At 41.0% G+C, this 19,812-nt stretch overlaps 1 protein-coding gene across 1 annotated transcript in view; it reads right to left on the bottom strand.

The window, feature by feature from the left end:
- AGAP2 (ArfGAP with GTPase domain, ankyrin repeat and PH domain 2) overlaps positions 1–18,709 on the bottom strand; it is a 181,018-nt gene extending 162,309 nt beyond the window's left edge. The window contains exon 1 of the mRNA XM_070937911.1: positions 18,550–18,709. Within this exon, the coding sequence (XP_070794012.1) occupies positions 18,550–18,709 (160 nt within the window). The remainder of the gene's footprint in view (positions 1–18,549) is intronic.
- Between the last annotated feature and the right edge of the window lie 1,103 nt (positions 18,710–19,812).

Below are 19,812 nucleotides of genomic sequence, written 5' to 3'. Positions count from 1 at the left end.
TTTGTTACTACCGGTTCTGTGGGCGTGGCTTGGTGGGGGGGGATAATGTGACTGGGTGGGCGTGGCCAACTTTTTTTTTTTTAAATTTAAAACCATTTTTTCTACAACCTCTTCAGCCAAAGAGGTTGTAGAAAAAATGCCTTTAAAAGCTCTGACGATCCCAGATGAGCCGCACGATCATCAGAGGCTTTTTTTTTTTTTTTTACTTTTAAAAGCATTTTTTTTGGTCGAAGAGGTTGTAGAAAAAATGCTTTTAAAAATTAAAAAAAAGCTTCTGATGATCACACGGCTCCTCTGGGCATGGGGGGGGGGGGGCAGGGATTTTTGCTACCGAACCACCCGCCGCCATCGCTACTGGATCGGGCGATCCGGTCTGAACCCAGAGCATTTCACCCCTGTGTGGAAGGCTTAGTGGGCCAAACTGGTGACTATGATTTTTGCTGCTTTTAGAAGCTGCTCAAATTGAAGAATCAAAGACAAACATGGTTAACCATTGAAATCTGCAATTGCAGCATGTGAGGGGTAAAAAAAATATGTGAGCCGTCTTCCTGAGTTATTTCCCTGTGGTTACCTTTGCACCACACATTCGTATATTAACCGATCATGCTTTATTCTTCGTACTGTTTTTACTGCATTCTGGCATCTGGAGGGGAGGGGGGGTTAAAGTCTATTGATGTGTGAAAAGGGCCTGAGTGAAATGATGACATATTCTCATTTCCTTTTTTCTTAGACTATGTTTCCATATTCTGTAGTTTGACGTGGAGAATTTGCAGTAACGGGTCAACAGTACAGCACGCTTCTGCAAAATTATTTGCCTTCCTTTTAGAGTGCGTCTGAGAAAACTGCATCTGTCTACCAACTGCTTAGTTTGGTATGAACAATAACATCTTGGCATGGAAGCTAGTCTCTGGAGCGGAGATCCTAGCTTGCATAAAATAGCCTGAGCATGCTTGGCATAAAACTGGATTATGATTGGGCTTGTAGCATGCTGCCCAAAATGTGCTGAAGCTGATTGGTACTTTAATTACCTTTGATAGGATATGTTATATGTTAGGACAGCAGCCCCCAACTTTTTGTACAACAGGGACCGGGTCCATGGAAAGAGGTTTTTCCGTGGACCAGAGCGGGCGCGGCTTTGCATGCTGCCTGCGTCCCGTGGATGGAGCGTCACTTGTTTGTGCAGCCCAGTTTCTGGCATGTCGCGGCCCAGTGCGAGTCCACAGACCGGGGGTTGGAGACTCTTGCGTTAGGACATTGAATTTAGTAGTTGAAACAGTAAAGTGTACAGTAGGCCAGAACACACAGTTTTAGTTGATTAGAGCACGGGCGTCAAACTCGCCACATCATGTTGCCATCACATGACATTTCACGACGTTTTTCCCATTCGCGGAGCTGGGGTGGGCGTGGCCTGCACATGATGCATCTAGCCCGCAGGTCGCCAGTTTGACCCCCTTGAGTTAGAGAGTGCTGACTCATGCATAATGCAATCTACACTATGATGGGTTGCCATAAGTATAAAGGGAGAGTTTCCCTTTTTCCCCTCCTTTTTTCTTCTTTGTGTTCTGTATACTGTTTAGATTTACCTCATGCTATTCCTCTGTTCTTATGTTCTTCCTTTTTCTGGATGATGACAAAGTCTGCTGCAAATTTGAATATTATATATATTTATATTTAGATAAAAGACAAAAAGTTTGTGCCAGTGTCTCTAACTTAATCTGGACAGCTGCTGCGCAATTAGGGATAGGAAGGCCTGAAAAAAAATGGAAAAAATTGGGGGGAAACAGGTTTTATTCCGTTTTTTTTCCAAATGGCTTTGGAAATTTTCCTGGGGTTTTTTCAGGCATTCCCATCTCTATCACAATTCCTTGACACTATATGTGAAACAGATATGACTAACTACATCGCTTCTAACTACATTTTTGAATGTGTTATGGAAAAATTTCCACTGACCAAAGTCATGATGGCTAGTAGACACCAACATCTAGGGGTCCGTCAGATGACAACCACAAGATATGGAAGAATACTAGAGGAGCCAATGGCAAACCGCATTAGTTAATAGATGAAACTAAGGAAAAATAGATATGTTTGTGAAACAGAGAGGAAAGAGTACAATCTAATAGTTTTGCATGAAAGTAGACTGATCTTGTAGTGTGAAATTGACAAATATGCAAGAAAATGGATGAAAATGCTAAAATATATGTGTCAGAAAATATGAATTGGTGTCATCTAAATTGTTATGGGTGCATATGAAAGTAGGAATCCTGGGTTGGTGCTAGTTGCAAAGTAAACTCTACTAAAAGGTGCTAATGTAAGAATCATGGATGAGTTTTGGAAAAACAATGCAACATTCTTAAAGTATGTAATTCAGTGGGGGGGGGGGTAAGGTATCAATGGGTGGGTGAGAATGAAAAGAGAAAGCGCAGAAAAAATTATTGGCCATTCAGAGGCCAGAACAAATGAGACTGGTGGCTATGGCGAGTATCTGCTTCTAAAAGTTATGTGTGTTCTAAAAACAGGATTTAACCATAAGACTCTTCATATATACCCTTGGAGTCAAAGGAATGAATATTAATCTAAAATGATGACTGCTTTATTGTTCAGGATGAAAGCCTATGAAGTAGTGAATAGTAATGAGAGAGTCTGAATGTGGGACAAACCAGGCTTTAGTAGTGTCAAAAGAAGATCTTGGGGAGCAAATGATGAGGGGGAGCAGGAGGGGGAGCAGGAGAAAAAAATCCTAAAAAATAAAATAACTGCAAGAAGAGAAAAGTACAACACCTAATGTTTCAAAAAACATTAAAAGATAAAACAATCTCCTAATAGAATAAAAGGAAATAGGATATGTAAACTAGCTGAAAATAAGCCTGTTACAGGGTTCCATAAATATATTTAATATATTCAAATATATTAAAGTACTATATTTTGGTAATGGGAATTATTAAATTAATGGCAAGTACAGTTATTATATTATATATTATATTATAGGATAAGGGACGCGGTGGCTCAGTGGCTAAGATGCTGAATTTGTCGATCAAAAGGTCAGCAGTTCAGAGGTTCGAATCCCTAGTGCTGCGTAATGGGGTGAGCTCCCGTTACTCATCCCGGCTTCTGTCAACCTAGCAGTTCAAAAGCAGGTAAAAAATACAAGTAGAAAAATAGGGACCACCTTTGGTGGGAAGGTAACAGCGTTCCGTGTGCCTCTGGCGTTTAGTCATGCCAGCCACATGACCACGGAGACGTCTTCGGACAGCGCTGGCTCTTAGTCTTTGAAACAGAGATGAGCACTGCCCCCTAGAGTTGGGAACAACTAACACATAAGTGTGAGGGGAACCTTTACCTTTACAGTTATTAATATAACTTTAAAGTTATATTAGAGAAGTACAAAAAAGGATGTTTAGAGGAATGAAGTAAAAGAGGTAAATGAAAAAAATGAATATCAGAGAATGACAGTCACAAAAATACTGTAAGGATGAGAGAAAGATACTGTATAATGTGTTACAGGAAGAACAGATAACTACATAAAATGTAGACAAAGAGGCAAAGTTGAGGTTGAAAGAGGCAGAAAAAATGTGATTCATTTTTATAGTAATAAAATACCGGTTTGAAAATAGGTAAAAAATGGCCGGCAGTGTAAGAACCAGTAGCTTTCCATCCTCTGGAGAATTACTATGTCATGCTAGGTCAGATGCCTTCCAACCCATCAACAGAAAAGCCAAATATCCATTGACCTGGAAAACTAGGAGCAAAAAGTCTAGAATTTAAATTCTGAAATGTTGTCAGTCTTTTGAGGTACAGCATGCCAAGTCTAGAAAGACACATCACAGTGATTTCACAAATGCTACTTTATTGTTGTATGATGTTATAAGAAAATCTTGAAAACCTATTGAAGTTGCTCTCTGTCCCAACTTATACTAAAAAAAATCAAGGAAAATAATTTTGAGTTTCTTTCTTGTGCTTCTTTCTACCTCTGGACTGGATAATCTCTTTTCTAAGTCCCTCCTGAATGGCTTGCTCTTTTCTTCCTTCCTTAACAGCTCTCTCATAGCTTCCTCAAGGTCAGCTTTCAACTCCTTTACTAATATAGGTAGTCCTTGTTTAATTATTTGTTCAATAATTCAGCACAATCATTTCTGAAAACCTTCTGCCAAATCAGATGATTACAAGAGGGTTAAAATTTATTGCCGAGCTTGGCATGAAGCTTTATAAAGTCTAAACAAGGAGTCTCCATCAGGAATGGAATAAAAATAATGAAACAATTTGGAATGAAACTAAAGTGAGGAAATGCTGGAAGGAATATATTAAAGACCTGTATAAGACATGTTATATGTCAGACATATTGCAGATTTTAGAACAGAAATGAATGCTATAAAGGAGTGCTTGGTACTCTCTAAGCTTGCTTGCTAGCACTGATAATGTTACCTAGTTAAGGTAATGAAACGTTTGCAAGAAAACAAGCAAGCTCAGCGAGCACCAAGGACACCTCATTTCAAACCTGATCTACAAATATTCTCCTTTATTGATGAATGTTATAAATGTTCCAGGGATGAAATCCAGCAGGTTCTGACAGGTTCTGGAGAACCGGTAGCAGAAATTTTGAGCAGTTCAGAGAACTGGTAGCAGAAATTTTGAGTAGTTTGGGGAACCAGCAAATACCACCTCTGACTGGCCCCAGAGTGGGGAGGAAATGGGGATTTTGCAGTATCCTTCCCCTGGAGTGCGGAGGAATGGGGATTTTGCAGTATCCTTCCCCTGCCACACTCACAAAGCCATGCCCACAAAGCCACACCACGCCCACAGAACCAGCAGTAAAAAAAAAATTGGAATTCACCACTGCTTTATCTCCCTTCACACGCTGCCAAAGACCTAATTGGCAAAGCCACATGGAGTCCAGAATCAAACAGAGCTTCAGACTTTAAACTGATCAAAATCTCCATTCCCACCCCATTCTGGGCCAGCCAGAGGTGGTATTTGCCGAGGGGGTATCAAAATTTGCAGTGGGCCATGCCCACCAAGCCACACCATGCCATGCCCACAGAACCAGTAGTAAAAAAATTTGGATTTCACCACTGAAATGTGCCCAAGAAGAAATTTGATGAAAAGCTCTAAGGATTTTGAAAAATAGTAATGCTGCAGGTGTAGACAGTGTAACTGCAGAACTGTTAAACATGGCTGTTTCTAAAGTGGTTGTGCAATTTGTTTGAAGTCTGCATCTGTGCCTAAGGTCTAGAGTTCCCCTAGATCAGGGGTAGGGAATTATGGTGCTTTTATGACTTGTGGACTTCAACTCCCAGAATTCCTGAGCCAGCCACAGTTGAAGTCCACAAGTCATAAAGGAGTCATAGTTCCCCACCGCTGCCCTAGATGAAGGGGAAGGAGGCAAGAATAAGTGCAAAAACATTAACATTAATATTCAGACCAGATTTTTGCTTTTCAGCAAATTAATGAACAGGAAAAGAAAACATGCTAAATTAAAAGAAGTGTTACAATAAATTGAATAGATTAAACTATTAAATGGGTAAAACAAAGATATGCAGAGGTGTGGTGAATAAGATTAAATAAATTCATTTTAGTTACTCATTCACTTGGCTTACTATTTCTTACTCTGTTTCTATGTTGAAACATGATACTGCTTACCCCATAGGGAAAGAGGACAATGGGTAGGTATTTTTGTCTATTACATCTTATTCTCAGCAAGTCCAGATAAAACAGAATTTTTAAAAAACAGTTTTTTGCAATTCTGGGCAGCTTCCAACAATTGCTGTTAAAAATACTGAATCAGATAGGCCATTTATCTGATTCAGATTTCATCAGCTTCCTCCGATAAATATTTGTGGGATCAGCATAGCCTTGCTTAGACAGCAATGATTTTAAATGCATTGAGAAATTTATTGACTCTGATGTTGCAGGTAACATATAGCCAACAATGACGGATAGACATTTCCCTTATCCTATTCTGGATTCCTCTATTTATTTTGTACACTGTACCTTGTGTTGGCTGTTATTACACCTTCCAAAAGGAATCCTATTGTTTAACCATACCCTGAACAGAGGTGGGTTTCAGCAGGTTCTGACCAGTTCTGGAGAACCGGTAGCGGAAATTTTGAGTAGTTTGGAGAACCGGTAATAAAAATTCTGACTGGCCCCGCCACCATCTATTCTCTGCCTCCGGAGTCCCAGCTGATCGGGAGGAAATGGGGATTTTTGCGGTAACCTTCCCCCAGAGAGGGGTGGGAATGGAGATTTTACAGTATCCTTCCCCTGCCACGCCCACCAAAGTGGATTGTGGTAAGTTGGAACGCTGACCGAATGACATTCTTAGCACACACACATTGGTCAGCTAGAGAGAGCATGGATAGGTGCATTCTTAAAGTTTTGAGATCAGTCAAAGATGACTATAAGTGACCTCCTGGTTGCTCTGAAGCAGTGTTTCTCAACCTCAACAACCGGGGGCAATCCACCACTGGTCCACACCCTCAGTTGTGGAAGTTCAGCAGATGATTTGAAGGCAGACACAATCGCTCAGTTCAGCCTTGAGGATTGTTTGGGGGGCGGGGGGGAATCCTCAATGGAAATTTAGTAATGCAACGTATGTTTGGAAGAAAGATATAAATCTAATAAATGAATATCGATTTAATTTGCATGAAAATGTAAATTAAGTCCCCCCTTTTTTCAGCCTCTAGTGACCTGTATTTCTGATTGCAGTGTCAATCAGAGGATAGGCATCATTCTTACCTTTGGGGTGGACAACTGTGTAGCTACCAGATAACAATCTGCAAAGATGCGGGTGACCACTAGGTGGCAGGGAAAAGAAAGAGAAAACTCTTTGCTGCTTTGCTGCTCTCTAGCGGTTGCCCTGATATGATAAGCCAGTTGTGCACTTAGTACACATGCCAGAGACTCTACAGATAGTCCTCGACTTTCAACCATTTGTTTAGTGACCATTCAAATTTACAACGGCATGAAAAAAGTGACCTGTGACTGTTTTCCACAATTACGACCATTGCAGCATCCCTATGGTCATGTGATTAAAATTCGGATGCTTGGCTCCTATTAATGATGGTTGCGGGCTCCTGAGATCATGTGATCACCTTTTGCAACCCTTCTGACAAGCAAATTCAATGGGCAAGCCAGATTCACTTAGCAACTGTATTACTAATTTAACTACTACTAATCAACTACTAATTTAACAACTCTAGTGATTCATTTAAAAACTGGGACAAGACAAGTGGTAAAATGGGGCAAAACTCATTTAACAACTGTCTTGCTAAGCAATGGAAATTTTGGGTTTCGGTTGTGGTCATAAGTCGAGAACTACTTGTATTCTGTTCTTTAAAAACTTACATTTTTAGTAGGATTGTTAGGAGTATTAATCCTTCCATTTCCCACCATCCAGTCAGAGCTGAAGAAGCTTCTTGGATGAGAAGCGAAACGTCTTCAAAGAAAAACCAGAAAGTCCAGTTGCCTCTTGAAAAAAGCACTTTTGGGACAACCATGACCTGGATGACTGAGAATCTCCATAGACTAGTAGGATTGTTGTTACTATTTATATGAGGCAGTCTGGAGATTGTGCACTACTATCTTAAGGCCATTAAAATCTTGGATTAAAAGTACTGGGGCTGCCTGGATGACAAAACCAACTGGGGACATGTTCACATTGCTATCTCTTTCTTTCACCAAACTGTCTAGAGCAGTATATCTTAATGTTGGCAACTTTAAGATATGTGGACTTCAACTCGCAGGATCCCACAGCTAGCAAAGTTGGCTGGAAAATTCTGCGAGTTGAAATCCAGCCACTTTAAAGTTGTTGAGGTTGAGAAACACTGCTTCAGAGCAACCAGGAGGTCACTTATAGTCATCTTTGGCTGATTTCAAAACTTCAAGAATACACCTATCCATGCTCTCTCTAGCTGACCAATGTGTGTGTGCTAAGAATGCCATTCGGTCAGCGTTCCAACTTACCACAATCCAGGTGTAACCAAAATAACACCACTTTACTCTCACACTCCACTTAAAATGGAGAGATAATAAATTGCTAGCACTTTCTACTTCCAAATCCACAGTTTAATCCATTCCTTGCATATTTATTTCAATCTGAACAGTGGCAAACGGGGGAGCTGTTAAATCACCAAGCCACTTTTCCATGCATTTAACTGCCCCACCCCCCACCCCTGATAACAGTGAAAGAAAAGCACCCTGGCATTTGTTTAACCACATACTTCTCCCAATAACCTTTGGTTCTACTCCAAGGGAAAATATATTCTAAACGAATAATACGCTAAATGTAAGAACCAGGGGATTCCCCTGAATCCAGGAATCTTGAGTGGGACTCTGCTCACACGTCTGCAGAGCCAGATGTCTATGGAGATTCTCAGTCATCCAGGTCATGGTTCTGTTCTGATCTAGGCTTCCTGAGACAGTAAAACACACGCGTAATCCCAAAAGACTCTTTTATTGCAACAGCTGTGAATTCTGTTCATTCACAGATGAATCCCAAATAGTTGTAAAGAGTCCTTCGGGATAAGGCTGATAATCACCCACCTTTATCTCAATCCAGAAGGTTCTGACAGGTTCTGGAGAACCAGTAGTGGAAATTTTGAGCAGTTCGGAGAACCGGTAGCAGAAATTTTGAGTAGTTCGGAGAACCAGCAAATATCATCTCTGGCTGGCCCCAGAATGGGAAGCAAATGGGGATTTTGCAGTATCCTTCCCCTGGAGTGGGGTGGGAATGGAGATTTTGCAGCATCCTTCTCCTGCCACACCCACCAAGCCACACCACCCCCACAGAGCCAATAGTAAAAAAAATTGGATTTCACCACTGCTTTATCTCCCTTCACACGCTGCCAAAGACCTAATTGGCAAAGCCACACGGAGTCCAGAATCAAACAGAGCTTCAGACTTTAAACTGAACAGAATTAACAATGTTGCTTCCTGCAATGGCTCATGTGCCTTTGCTCCTCTTTTAAGTCTTATGGGGAGGGGCCAATCATCTCTAAGCCTTACTCCCGAGTCGTCCCTTTTGTTTTAACTGTTCTTGCCTTCTGGCAGCTCTGTGCATGCGCACACTGGGTACAGGCTCCCGCTGTTCCTTTGCCTCGCTGAGTCCGACTCTGAAGGCTCCAGAGGCAGCATGTACCTTCCAGATGGCCCTTTCTCTGCCTCCGATGCAGAGCCCTCGTCCAAGTCTTCCCCAGACTCCAGGACTGACCCATGTTCCTCCCCAAGCTCCTCACTGTCTGACTTTCCTGCCAGCTCCGCAGGCCAGTGGGGGACCACAACAGGTTGTCTCAAATGTGCTTTTTCAAGAGGCAACTGGACTTTCTGGTTTTTCTTTGAAGATGTTTCGCTTCTCATCCAAGAAGCGAAACGTCTTCAAAGAAAAACCAGAAAGTACAGTTGCCTCTTGAAAAAGCACCTTTGGGACGATCTGCAGAGCCAGAGTCTCACAAAGAAAATACCCATTTTGGAATCAGAAAGCCAGCCAATGTCATGAAGACACAGCGGTCCAGAAATGGTTTCAGAGTGACACAAAATACTTGTGTGGAAGTGCTACAACAATGAGAATCTCCAGTACTAACTTCTTCTTCTGAGCACAGTGCTGCCACTATTTGTAGCTTTCTTTTGGCTGTGTTGCCTGATTGCAACACATACCAGATTGTCAATGTAAATCATCACCATAAGCAAAGCTAAAACCCCCAAGATGCTCTGAAATTTCAAATAGAATGTCTTTCTTGTTGCTTCTAAGAAAACTATAAACCGGAACAAAGTCACAAATACCTAGTTTTGAAGAAGAGGAAGTGAAGATAGTGAGATCACTGTTTAGTTACTTCAGAAGCGTCACGGAAGGAGTGCTGAGAATTGGTAGAGAAAAATAAGTAAGATACGTATGGAGTCTAAATCTGGGCCATGCTTCTTCTTCTCATTCTTCTTTTGATAATACAGTGATTACTTCAAAAATTGGTAAATGTACATGACTGGATTTCTCATGTCATAAATTATTTTGTGAGTCTTGTCCTTGGCTATTAGAGAAAAGAAATGACAAGATATACTGTAACTTGACTTCAAATGTTGTATTCATTTATTCTGTTAACAGTTGTTTTTCATTTGTGCAAAAGCTTTTAATGTGGCTAATACACTTAAAAAGCTTTCTATATTATCCTATAATAGTATATTATAAACATAATATTTTTTTCAGGAGTGGAAAGTATAGTTTAGTCATAGAATGAATTGCAGACTGTGCATTGCAAGGGACTTTGATAGTCATCTACATGGCTTCCCTTAATCTTGTCGATTCTGAAGAAGTGGCTGTGGTTTTGGTCAGCAATATGAGTTCTACCACATATAGGCTAGCGCCATGCCCTCCTTGGCTCTATCTGGTATCTGGTACCTTCGAGACCAACTTCTGCCACCAACAGCCTCCCACCGGCCAGTTCACTCCCACAGAGAGGGTCTCCTCAGGGTGCCATCAGCCAAGATATGTCGGCTGGCAACATCCAGGGGGAGGGCCTTCTCTGTGGGAGCCCCTGCCCTGTAGAATGAATTGCCCCCGGAAATGTGTAAGATCTCCGACCTCCATGTATTTCGTTGTGCCCTCAAGACCCTGCTGTTCCGCCAAGCCGGGCTATCAATGTAATGATTTTTAAATTGGGTGTTTTAAATTTTTGGGGTTTTAAATCTGAGCCGAAATTATGTAATAATTTAAATTATTTTTAACTGATGTTTGTCTTTGTGTTTTTAATAGGCTATACACCACCCTGAGTCCTTTGGGAGAAGGGCGGTATAGAAATAAAATTATTATTATTATTATTATTATTATTATTATTATTATTATTATTATTATTATTATTATTATTATTATTTATTGGTTAATCTTTAGTGAGATTCACAGCCTTTGAGGCTGGTTAATAGCTCAGCAGCTCGAGTCCTAACCAAGGACCTAGGAACTGTTAAGGTATCGTCGGAGGATGTAAGCTGTTCCGAGTAAGGTGGTTTTTTGTAGAGTCAAAATGTTCAAGTCCGGCAAATTTAGAATTTCTAAATAGTGGGGTAGCCCTTTGGGTATTGCTCCGAGGGCAATAATAATAATAATAATAATAATAATAATAATAATAATAATAATAATAATAATAATAATAATAATAATAATAATAATTATTATTATTATTATTATTATTATTAGTATTAGTATTAGTATTATTATGAAGTTAGTGAGAACTAGCTGGCTCAGAGAGATTAGCAGCAACATCTTATTGGGAGAGAGGCAGTGATTCCGGCCACCACAGAAGAAGTAGTGGTTTCTCCTGTCTTCAACCAGCCTTCCCTGGAGCCAATTACATTGGATAATTATTGCCCAGTCCCCAAAATACCCCTTCTGGAGAAGGGTTTGGAGAGCTTGATAGAACTGCAATGCAGGGTTCCTTAGAGGAAAATGATTATCTAGAGCCTTTTCAATTACATTTCAGAGCTAGCCACAGGACATAAATTTTGCACAGATTATGTTTGTGCTAGTAGGTGATCTACACATCTGGACACAGATAGAGGGACAGCAATATCCTTCCTGATTTTTTTTAGACCTTCTAGTGGTATACAATACCATCATTCATGCTACCTTTCTGGATTGCCTCTTGGACTGCCCGTAAGGATTAGGAGTTTGGGCAGTGGTGGGTTGCTACCGTTTCTCCCCAGTTCTTGCGAACCAGTAGTGGAAATTTTGAGAAGTTCAGAGAACCGGTAAATACCACCTCTGCCTGGCCCCACCCCCAATCTATTCGCTGCCTTCCGAGTCCCAGATGATCGGCTAGAAGGAAAAAATCAGGGCTCACTTGACAAAGAAGAGGGGGGAAAAAACCAAGACACCATCGCTTTAAATTGAGAAGCCAAGAAGCTTCCCACCTGATCGTCTAGAACCGATCCGCTCCTTGTAAACCGCTTGGTGGTGCTAGATTAGCAATTGAGGTCAAGCTGCCTGAAAGCGGTTTCTGATGCTCTCGCTGGTGGCAGAGCGGCAAAAAACTGTTTAAACTCTTGCCACGGCACTTCAAAGGGTCGCCCTACAGCTGATCAGCAGTAAAAGACAGTGTGGTGATAGACCAGTGAGCTCCAAAAACAAATGGGTAGACCGGTATGCTCCAAGAACAAATGGGTAGACTGGTACAGCTCTGCAAGCAGTTAAAAGCCTGGTAGACCAGTACCTGTACTAAATCCTAAAGAATTGTTTGACACATGACCATCAAACCACGCCCACAAAATAAGCCACACTCACAGAACCGGTAGTAAAAAAATTTAGAACCAACCCCTGAATTGGGGGCATTATTCTCCGCTTTAGGCTAAGCTGGCAATGCACTGTAAGATTTGGCCTAGTTATTGAAGGTTATAAGGATCCAGATCAGTGGTGGGTTGCCCCGGTTCAGACTGGTTCGCAAGAAGCGGTAGTAAAACCGGCGGGAAGCTCCGCCCACTGACCCGGATGTCATCATAGGTGATCTGCGCATGTGCAGAAGAGTGCGTGCAGGTGCGATGCGAACCGGTAGTAAAGGTAAGTAGAACCTACCAAAGAAGCTGGGCTACTGCAAATCATTCTACATGGATGATTTAAGGCTTGGTCCCTTAGGAAATCAGTTCAGTGTGCAGCAGTCTAATTAGTTATGGATGCACCTAGATGTTCCAATGTGACTGCTACTATGGGAGCTGTGTTGAGATCCAGCTAGTTTCTGGATACAGTCCAAGGCACTAATTGTCAGTTTTAAAGCCCTTTAAAGCTCAGGGCTTTGATCCTATGAAGCCACCTTGTCTGGACTGAATGTGCCCTTTCAGTGACATTTGGAACAGTGGTCTTGCTATGTACAAGGACTCTCCCTTTCCATGGAAAAGTTTGTCCCCAAGCATCTGGACTTCTCCTACATTATTGGGCTTCCAAAAAGAGCTGTAAATACATTGGCTCTTGGGGGAAAGCATTTGGGGACATGGAGAAAGAGCCTCCTCCCCTTTTAGAATAGTGAACAGAGTTATATTAATAAACACATTAAAAAATAGTGATACTGAGCAGAACAGAGTAGAATAATGCATCTATGTTACTGTAATTTTATAAGTTTACTTTTCTCTTCTCCAATCGGTTTTGATGTTTGAGATTAAGTTGTGGACATATTCAGTACTTTTGAGAACTGAGTGGGATAAAAGCTGCAAGAAATCGAACTCTGTTGATACAAAATATTACAAACCCCTCCCTAGTGAGCGAGAACCATAATATATTTGCACATCGTTTATGTTCAAGAGAATCTACCCATTGGGCCAGAGATGACATCCAAATTTTTTTACTACCAATTCTGTGGGTGTGGCTTGGTGGGCGTGGTGTGGCTTGGTGGGCGTGGCAGGGGAAGGATACTGCAAAATCTCCAGCCCCACCCTACTCCAGGGGAAGGATACTGCAAAATCTCCATTCCCACTCCACTCTGGGGCCAGCCAGAGGTGGCATTTGCCGGTTCTCCGAACTACTGAAAATTTCCAGTACCGGTTCTCTGAATTGCTCAAAATTTCCGCTACCGGTTCTCCAGAACCTGTCAGAACCTGCTGGATTTCTCCTCTGTATTCGGCCTCCATATCTTTATGAAGATGTTGAGGCTTCCCCGGCATGGGAGATTGGGGTGCAAAATCTAGTGCTTTTCAGTTATGGCCCCAACACTTTGGGGAGCCCTGTCCTCAAAGATCTGTATGATGCAATCTCTTCCAATATTTAGGAAAGAGGTTTTAATGGTTAAACTCACTGTCAGTTGGGGATACCTAGTTATAAATTTTTATGATATATTGCTTTATTAGGTGGTTTTATAATTTCATTTTGTCATAAACCACAGGATTTTTAGGGAGTGTGGCAGCATAACAGTAAAGTCATTCAATCAATCAATTTGCATACATGTAAACTACTCTGATGCTGGAGAAAAAAATGGATTTTGAGGAAAAAAAAAAGACTATTCCAGAATTACTTCACAGAAAAAAAATCTATTTTGAAAGATCATCTGATTTAAAGAAGGCAACCAGGGACAGATTGCAATTTTGCTCATTTGCTGGGAATATTTGCACAGCAGAACAAGCCAATACACAGATCACAATTTTCTCCACAAGAGGAAAATATACTCTATTTTTTTTTATAAAAAATATTTTTATTTCTAAATGGGTCTTTATATTTTATAGTAATTTTATTAAACATTACAATTAAAAAGATAAAAACTAAACTCAAAAGAACAAAGAAAAAAAGGAAAGTGCAGGGGAAAATGAAAAAAAAGAGTATACTAAAGAAAAAGAAAAAGAAATATATAAAGAAGTGACCTCCCACTTCATCACAACTATAAAAATGTTAATAACTTATCACTTTTTCTTAAAATACAGCAAATGATCTATTTTTTCCATTTCCCATCTGTTAACTATAAAAAAACTGCAAAGCCTTGTCATTCAGTCATAATCAGCAAAAGTTCATTGAGTCTTACCAGAGAAAATAACACTATCTATTTTAACCTTGATCAAATAAACCAAGTTTGTATTGCTTCCTTTTACTTTTAACAATCTTGATCTTTAGTTCATTCAAATAATGTCCTAGAGTTTAATTTAATTTCATTTTTTTCTTTGTCCCTTCTCAAACATATCTTCAAAGCTTTAACAAGCCACTTTTGTAAATCCAATATCGGAAAATTTTCCAAGTCACTCTTTTGGTTTGTTATTTATATATTCCTTTAAATTATTAAAACATCAGCCAGTTTAATTGTAGCCTCTTTTTTCATACGTATTATTCTTGTAGTTTGTCATTTTTAGATCCATTTTCAGATCAATCTCAGTCTTGTCTGGTAAACGTGTTCCTGTTCCATAACATCTTTCAAACACAGTTGATCTATAGACCCTAATCCTCTTAAAGTTAACTTCTGGGTCCATTGTTTAAAAATATCTTTCAACATGCGTAATGTTTAGTATTTTGTTCCATTGTTTATATGGAGCTGTAAGTCAAATTTAAGTGCTCTTCTCCTTTAATTGAAACCTTTACTTCCTTCTTGTTCCCTCTAGTGTCCAACCTTCAAAGTCTCATCCTATCATATTTTTTGGGAAGGATACTTACAAATAATCCCAACCTTTTATTTCAAATCCATTTGGATGTTTAATCCATTTGTAACATTCCAGAATCAAAGTTCTAATCATCCTTTTGCTGTTTATCCCAAAATAATTTTAAGCCCTTAAATTTATGTGTATTTTTTATATCTCACTCTTACTAATTTTTTTTTATAAATAATACAAGCTAGCAAAGGTAACTAATATTCCTTTTCTTCCTATTTTCCCCACAACAACCATCTTATGAGGTGGGTTGGGCTGAGGGAGAGTGACTGGCTCAAAGTCACCCAGACAGTTTTCATCCCTAAAACTTACGGGCTCTTGGTTTCAAGTCTGGTGCTTAACTCCTTGAAGGAAACTCACCCAGTGCTATAAAACTTGTTAATCCTAAAGTACCTAATAGTTGAAAAGCAGTTAGCAAGCAATATCCAAAAGTGACTAGAAAAGTAATGTATGCAAATCCAGTGTCCTTTTTGAAGATGTCAACTGTGGTTTGAGCAAAAAGATGGTTATTCTCTCATGTCCCAGAGCTCTAAACCCACCAGAGAGCGCTGACATGCTATCTCATCACAAGGAGCAACTATATGGAGCACTTGTGGGCAATCTCAATTCCATTCCTTGTCCAGAGAAGAATTACGAAGAGCCAGTCTACTTAACAGAATAACAGAGTTGGGAGGAACATTGGAGATCTTTTAGTCCAACCCCCTGCTCAGGCAGAAAACCCTATACCATTTCAGACAAATATTTGAGGGCTCTCTATTCTGTGGTGGTAGTTGGCTCTACTTTTAGCAGAGCTATCTTCAGTTTGCCATTTCTTCCCCAGAAGTCCTTATAAGTGAGCATCTATAAATGTACATTTGCATATGCAGATTCTATGTAACATCTTTTGGTTTTTTCTTCCTTCCTTCCTTCCTTCCTCCTTCCTTTTTTTCTTTCTCTCTCTCTCTCTCTCTCTCTCCCCCTCCTCTCTCTCTCTCTCTCTCTCTCTCTCTCTCTCTCTCTCTTTCTTTCTTTCTTTCTTTCTTTCTTTCTTTTGTCATACATGAGCAGTATCTTCTAACTCTAGTATACCCCACTAACAAAATGTGAGCAGAGGATTACCCAAAAGGAACTGGAGAGCAATTTAGGGGACAGAAACTTCCTACAGTTCAGGGGAGGACTTATTTGGCAGGACTGGCCTACCAGAAAGGAGCATGGGTTGTATATACCCTGTTTCTAACTGCACCTGCATACAGCCAATCTGAAAATGGAAATGTGAAAGTGAAAATGACTGGGGCTGTTGTTTCTCTCCTTCCAGATGCCCTGAATTTCAGAACATAGGCAGGAAGTGGGGAAAGCAACGGAAGTATCCAGGTGAGACAGGTTTTGCTGGGTGGGGGGAGGGAGGAGGAAGGTGCTGGAGGAGAAAGATCGGGGTGATATTCAAGGATCCCAGTTTATGTGCTATGCAGCTTGCCCAGCAGACCCTACGTAGTAAATCTCTACTCTCAGGAAGGGTACAAGACACATCAGTGTGAAAGTAAAATTTAATCACTCTCCCTCCTACTATAAAATGAATGATGCATGTATTCTTTTGTCCTATATCCTAGGTGGCAAATCATCTTAAGTCAAGCCTGATGTTACCAGCATACAGCCTTGATCTGGATATGACGCTTGTTTTCTGTAGAACTTTCCCATTGTAGGAAGTTAGCACCCACCCTCTCCAAGGAAAATGAGATATTTTAGGAAATATTAAAAGGGCAGAATATTTCCCCAAAAAGGGAAGCAGAAACTCAGCCCCCACCCCCCACCTTTGTTAATGGGCCAGTAAGGCCTGGGCCAGTCTATTCTACATAACAAAGATCTACCTCCTTCAAGCAGAGCCACAATAGGAATTGCCCAAAGCCCTTTCATTACATCATCACCCAGCAAGGCTCAGCTAAGCTTGGGACTCAAAAACACAACCTACAAAGTTACCCATGCATGGCCCCCATGGGAGTCTGACAACCAATCGGAATACAAGCTCAAATTCAAAAGGCCAGAGAGGGTATAAAACTCAGGTACTCTCAGCATCTCTCTCCTTTTGTTTTTTTTTTCCCCTTCACCCAAGATCTTCAAGGCATGTAATCCTGTCCACCATTAAAACCATCTTTCCAAGCAGCCACCATGTTTCCAGTGTCTTTCTCCCCACTTGGAACTGAACCCAGAAGGACATTTCTTCCAACGCCATTTTCCATAGAGCTGTGGTATCATAACTGTTGACACCATGCACGCTGATAGCCAGAGGTATTGAGAAGGTGAGATCAGGCTGCCTTTTAATATAACCTGCCTAATTCTTAACATGAACATTTTAAAATGGATTAAGCAATTACACGTGGCTGTGGCGTTCAGAGAAATCCAGATATAGATATACTTCAACTGAATTAAATACATTCTATGTTCTCCCAGCCCAGATGTGGAACATGCCTGAGTTCTACTGACTGAATGGAGAAACATCTCACACATGATTAACGCCTTTCCACTGATTCCTTTGGGAATTCAACAAACTTACACTTGGGCTTGACCATACTTTTTTTTAAAAAAATAGAAGATGAAAACAAACCATGCTCTAGGAAAGGCAGTACAATTGGTCACTTAAAACTTTCATGGTTAAAGTTCATTGCCTAACCCAATTAGTGTGAAGCTGACCAGAAGCAAGAGAATTCTGTGACAGTTGAACATGTTGCCGCCTCAAATGTAAGGAGAAGCTGTGCCTCTAACACAATCTAGATAAGCAGTCTGTCAGCACTAGAGTAAATGCACTAGAGTCAGCACTAGAGTAAACACAGTCGTTAGCAAGTAAAGCTTTTTTATAGCACACAGTTTAGCACTGTCATTCACTATTTATCTTCTACTGTAAATAAAGACGAAGGGACCATACATACAGATTCATATATCCCCACAATGCCATAGATCTTCAACAATTCCAGAAGTTAATTGGCCAACATGACATCTCTGGAGTGGCAGATTCCCATTGACTGGAATTTCCTACCTCATCCTGCCTTCCACCCTTGAGATCTACTTCCTACATGGGGCTTTGGTGTCCGTCCCCCAATTCTTCCCCACCAAACAGGAAAACTCCAATAATGGCAAAATTGCTTTTCATCATTTCTTTTAACATGACAAGTTTATATGATAAAGTGCCGATGCCTCCCGAAGAAATGCCTTTTCTTCTCAGGTTGTAAAAGCAGGGGCTTTTACTCTTAAAATGTTCCCTAACGATGACCTACAGGTGTCAGAATTTCATTTCCACTTTTTAAAACCTCATGTGGTCTTTTATACTGCAGGTTCCTTCCCCCTAGATCTGCAGGGGGTCCTGTAGCATTTAGAAGAGTGAATCAATTCAAACCTGCCCTCTTGGGTAGCTTCAAAGAAAGTCCTAAGCACCATTAAAAGTTTTTAGCCAGCCACCTACCCTCCATCCTATGACAAGCCCAAGTCACCTACCTCGTACAATGCTCAGGGACACCTTCAAATTATTCTTCAGCCGAGGGTCATCAACCAGCTCCACCAGCTGGAAAAGTTTGTTGAGCTGTGCTTTCATCCCCTCATACCTTCGGGCCTCAGCCCGGATAGCTGCAGAGATCAACTGCCTTTGCGAATTCATGGTGTATCTGTTGTTGGCAGAAGTGACTCAGGATCTCAGCCCATGGTGCAACCTCCTGTCTTTTCTTCACCAGGGAAGTTAAGCAGGCCCCAGGCAACCTTAAAGTGCCCACTTCACTCTCACGAACCTCATCGGTTTCTTCTCTCTCCCCCCGACCCAACACACACACTCTTGTCGGTTGCACTTCCTGAGAAGAATGTCACATTTCAAAGCCACTGCTCTTTGAATCACCCCATCCCTATCTGATTTTGACACTAGGCAAGGGCGTATCTATGTTAAAAAGAAGAGAGAGAAAAAAGTATAGAACAGCCAATGGCTTTTCAGCCAAGGCTGCTAATCATCCTGTAGGATCCCAGGTTACATACTCCAAAGCAGGCAGGACAGGATTCACAGGTGTTGGAGTTTTGGTTCCCAAAAGCTATAATTATCGCAAAGTATTTTTGGCAGCTGCATCTAGGTAAACAGAGAACCATATGGAGGCACACAGCTACCCTCACCACCCAACGAGGTAGGCACACCCATGGACCTATCTTGCCCATGAGGTGTAGTTTGCCCCCGTGGGAAGCAGTAAGGAGAAACCAGGGCCAAATAAGAAGACTTAAAAGAGAAGAAGAGGAAACATGATGAAACTATAAAAAAATATGTATAGAGCAGGTAACACCGCTAGGGAAAAGTTTTCCTTGGCTCATGACAAAGTCAAAACCTTAACTCATCCCCTGAAACTAAACGCAGGGAGGTTTAAGAGCAAAAGGAGGAAATTGGTTTTTAAATAGCACACAATTAAACTGTGAAATTTGCAGAGATGGGTTTCAGCAGGTTCTGAGCAGTTCTGGAGAACCAGTAGCGGAAATTTTGAGTAGTTCGGAGAACCAGTAGTAAAAATTCTGACTGGCCCCATCCCCATCTATTCTCTGCCTCCCAAGTCCCAGCTGATCGGGAGAAAATGGGGATGTTTCGGTAACTTTCCCCTGCCACGCCCACCAAGCCATGCCCTGCCCATGTAGCCACACCCACAGAACCAGTAGTAAAAAATTTTGAAACCCACCACTGGAAATTCGCAATCAGAGATTGTGATAATGGCAGCCATTTTGGATGGTTTTAAA

The sequence above is a fragment of the Pituophis catenifer genome, unplaced genomic scaffold (assembly GCF_029215685.1).
Source record: "Pituophis catenifer annectens isolate HBS135680 unplaced genomic scaffold, rPitCat1.0.hap2 SCAF_2, whole genome shotgun sequence".
NCBI lineage: Eukaryota > Metazoa > Chordata > Lepidosauria > Squamata > Colubridae > Pituophis > Pituophis catenifer.
Note: the sequence above shows the minus strand (reverse complement) of the source record. Positions and strands in the feature narration are given on the sequence as shown.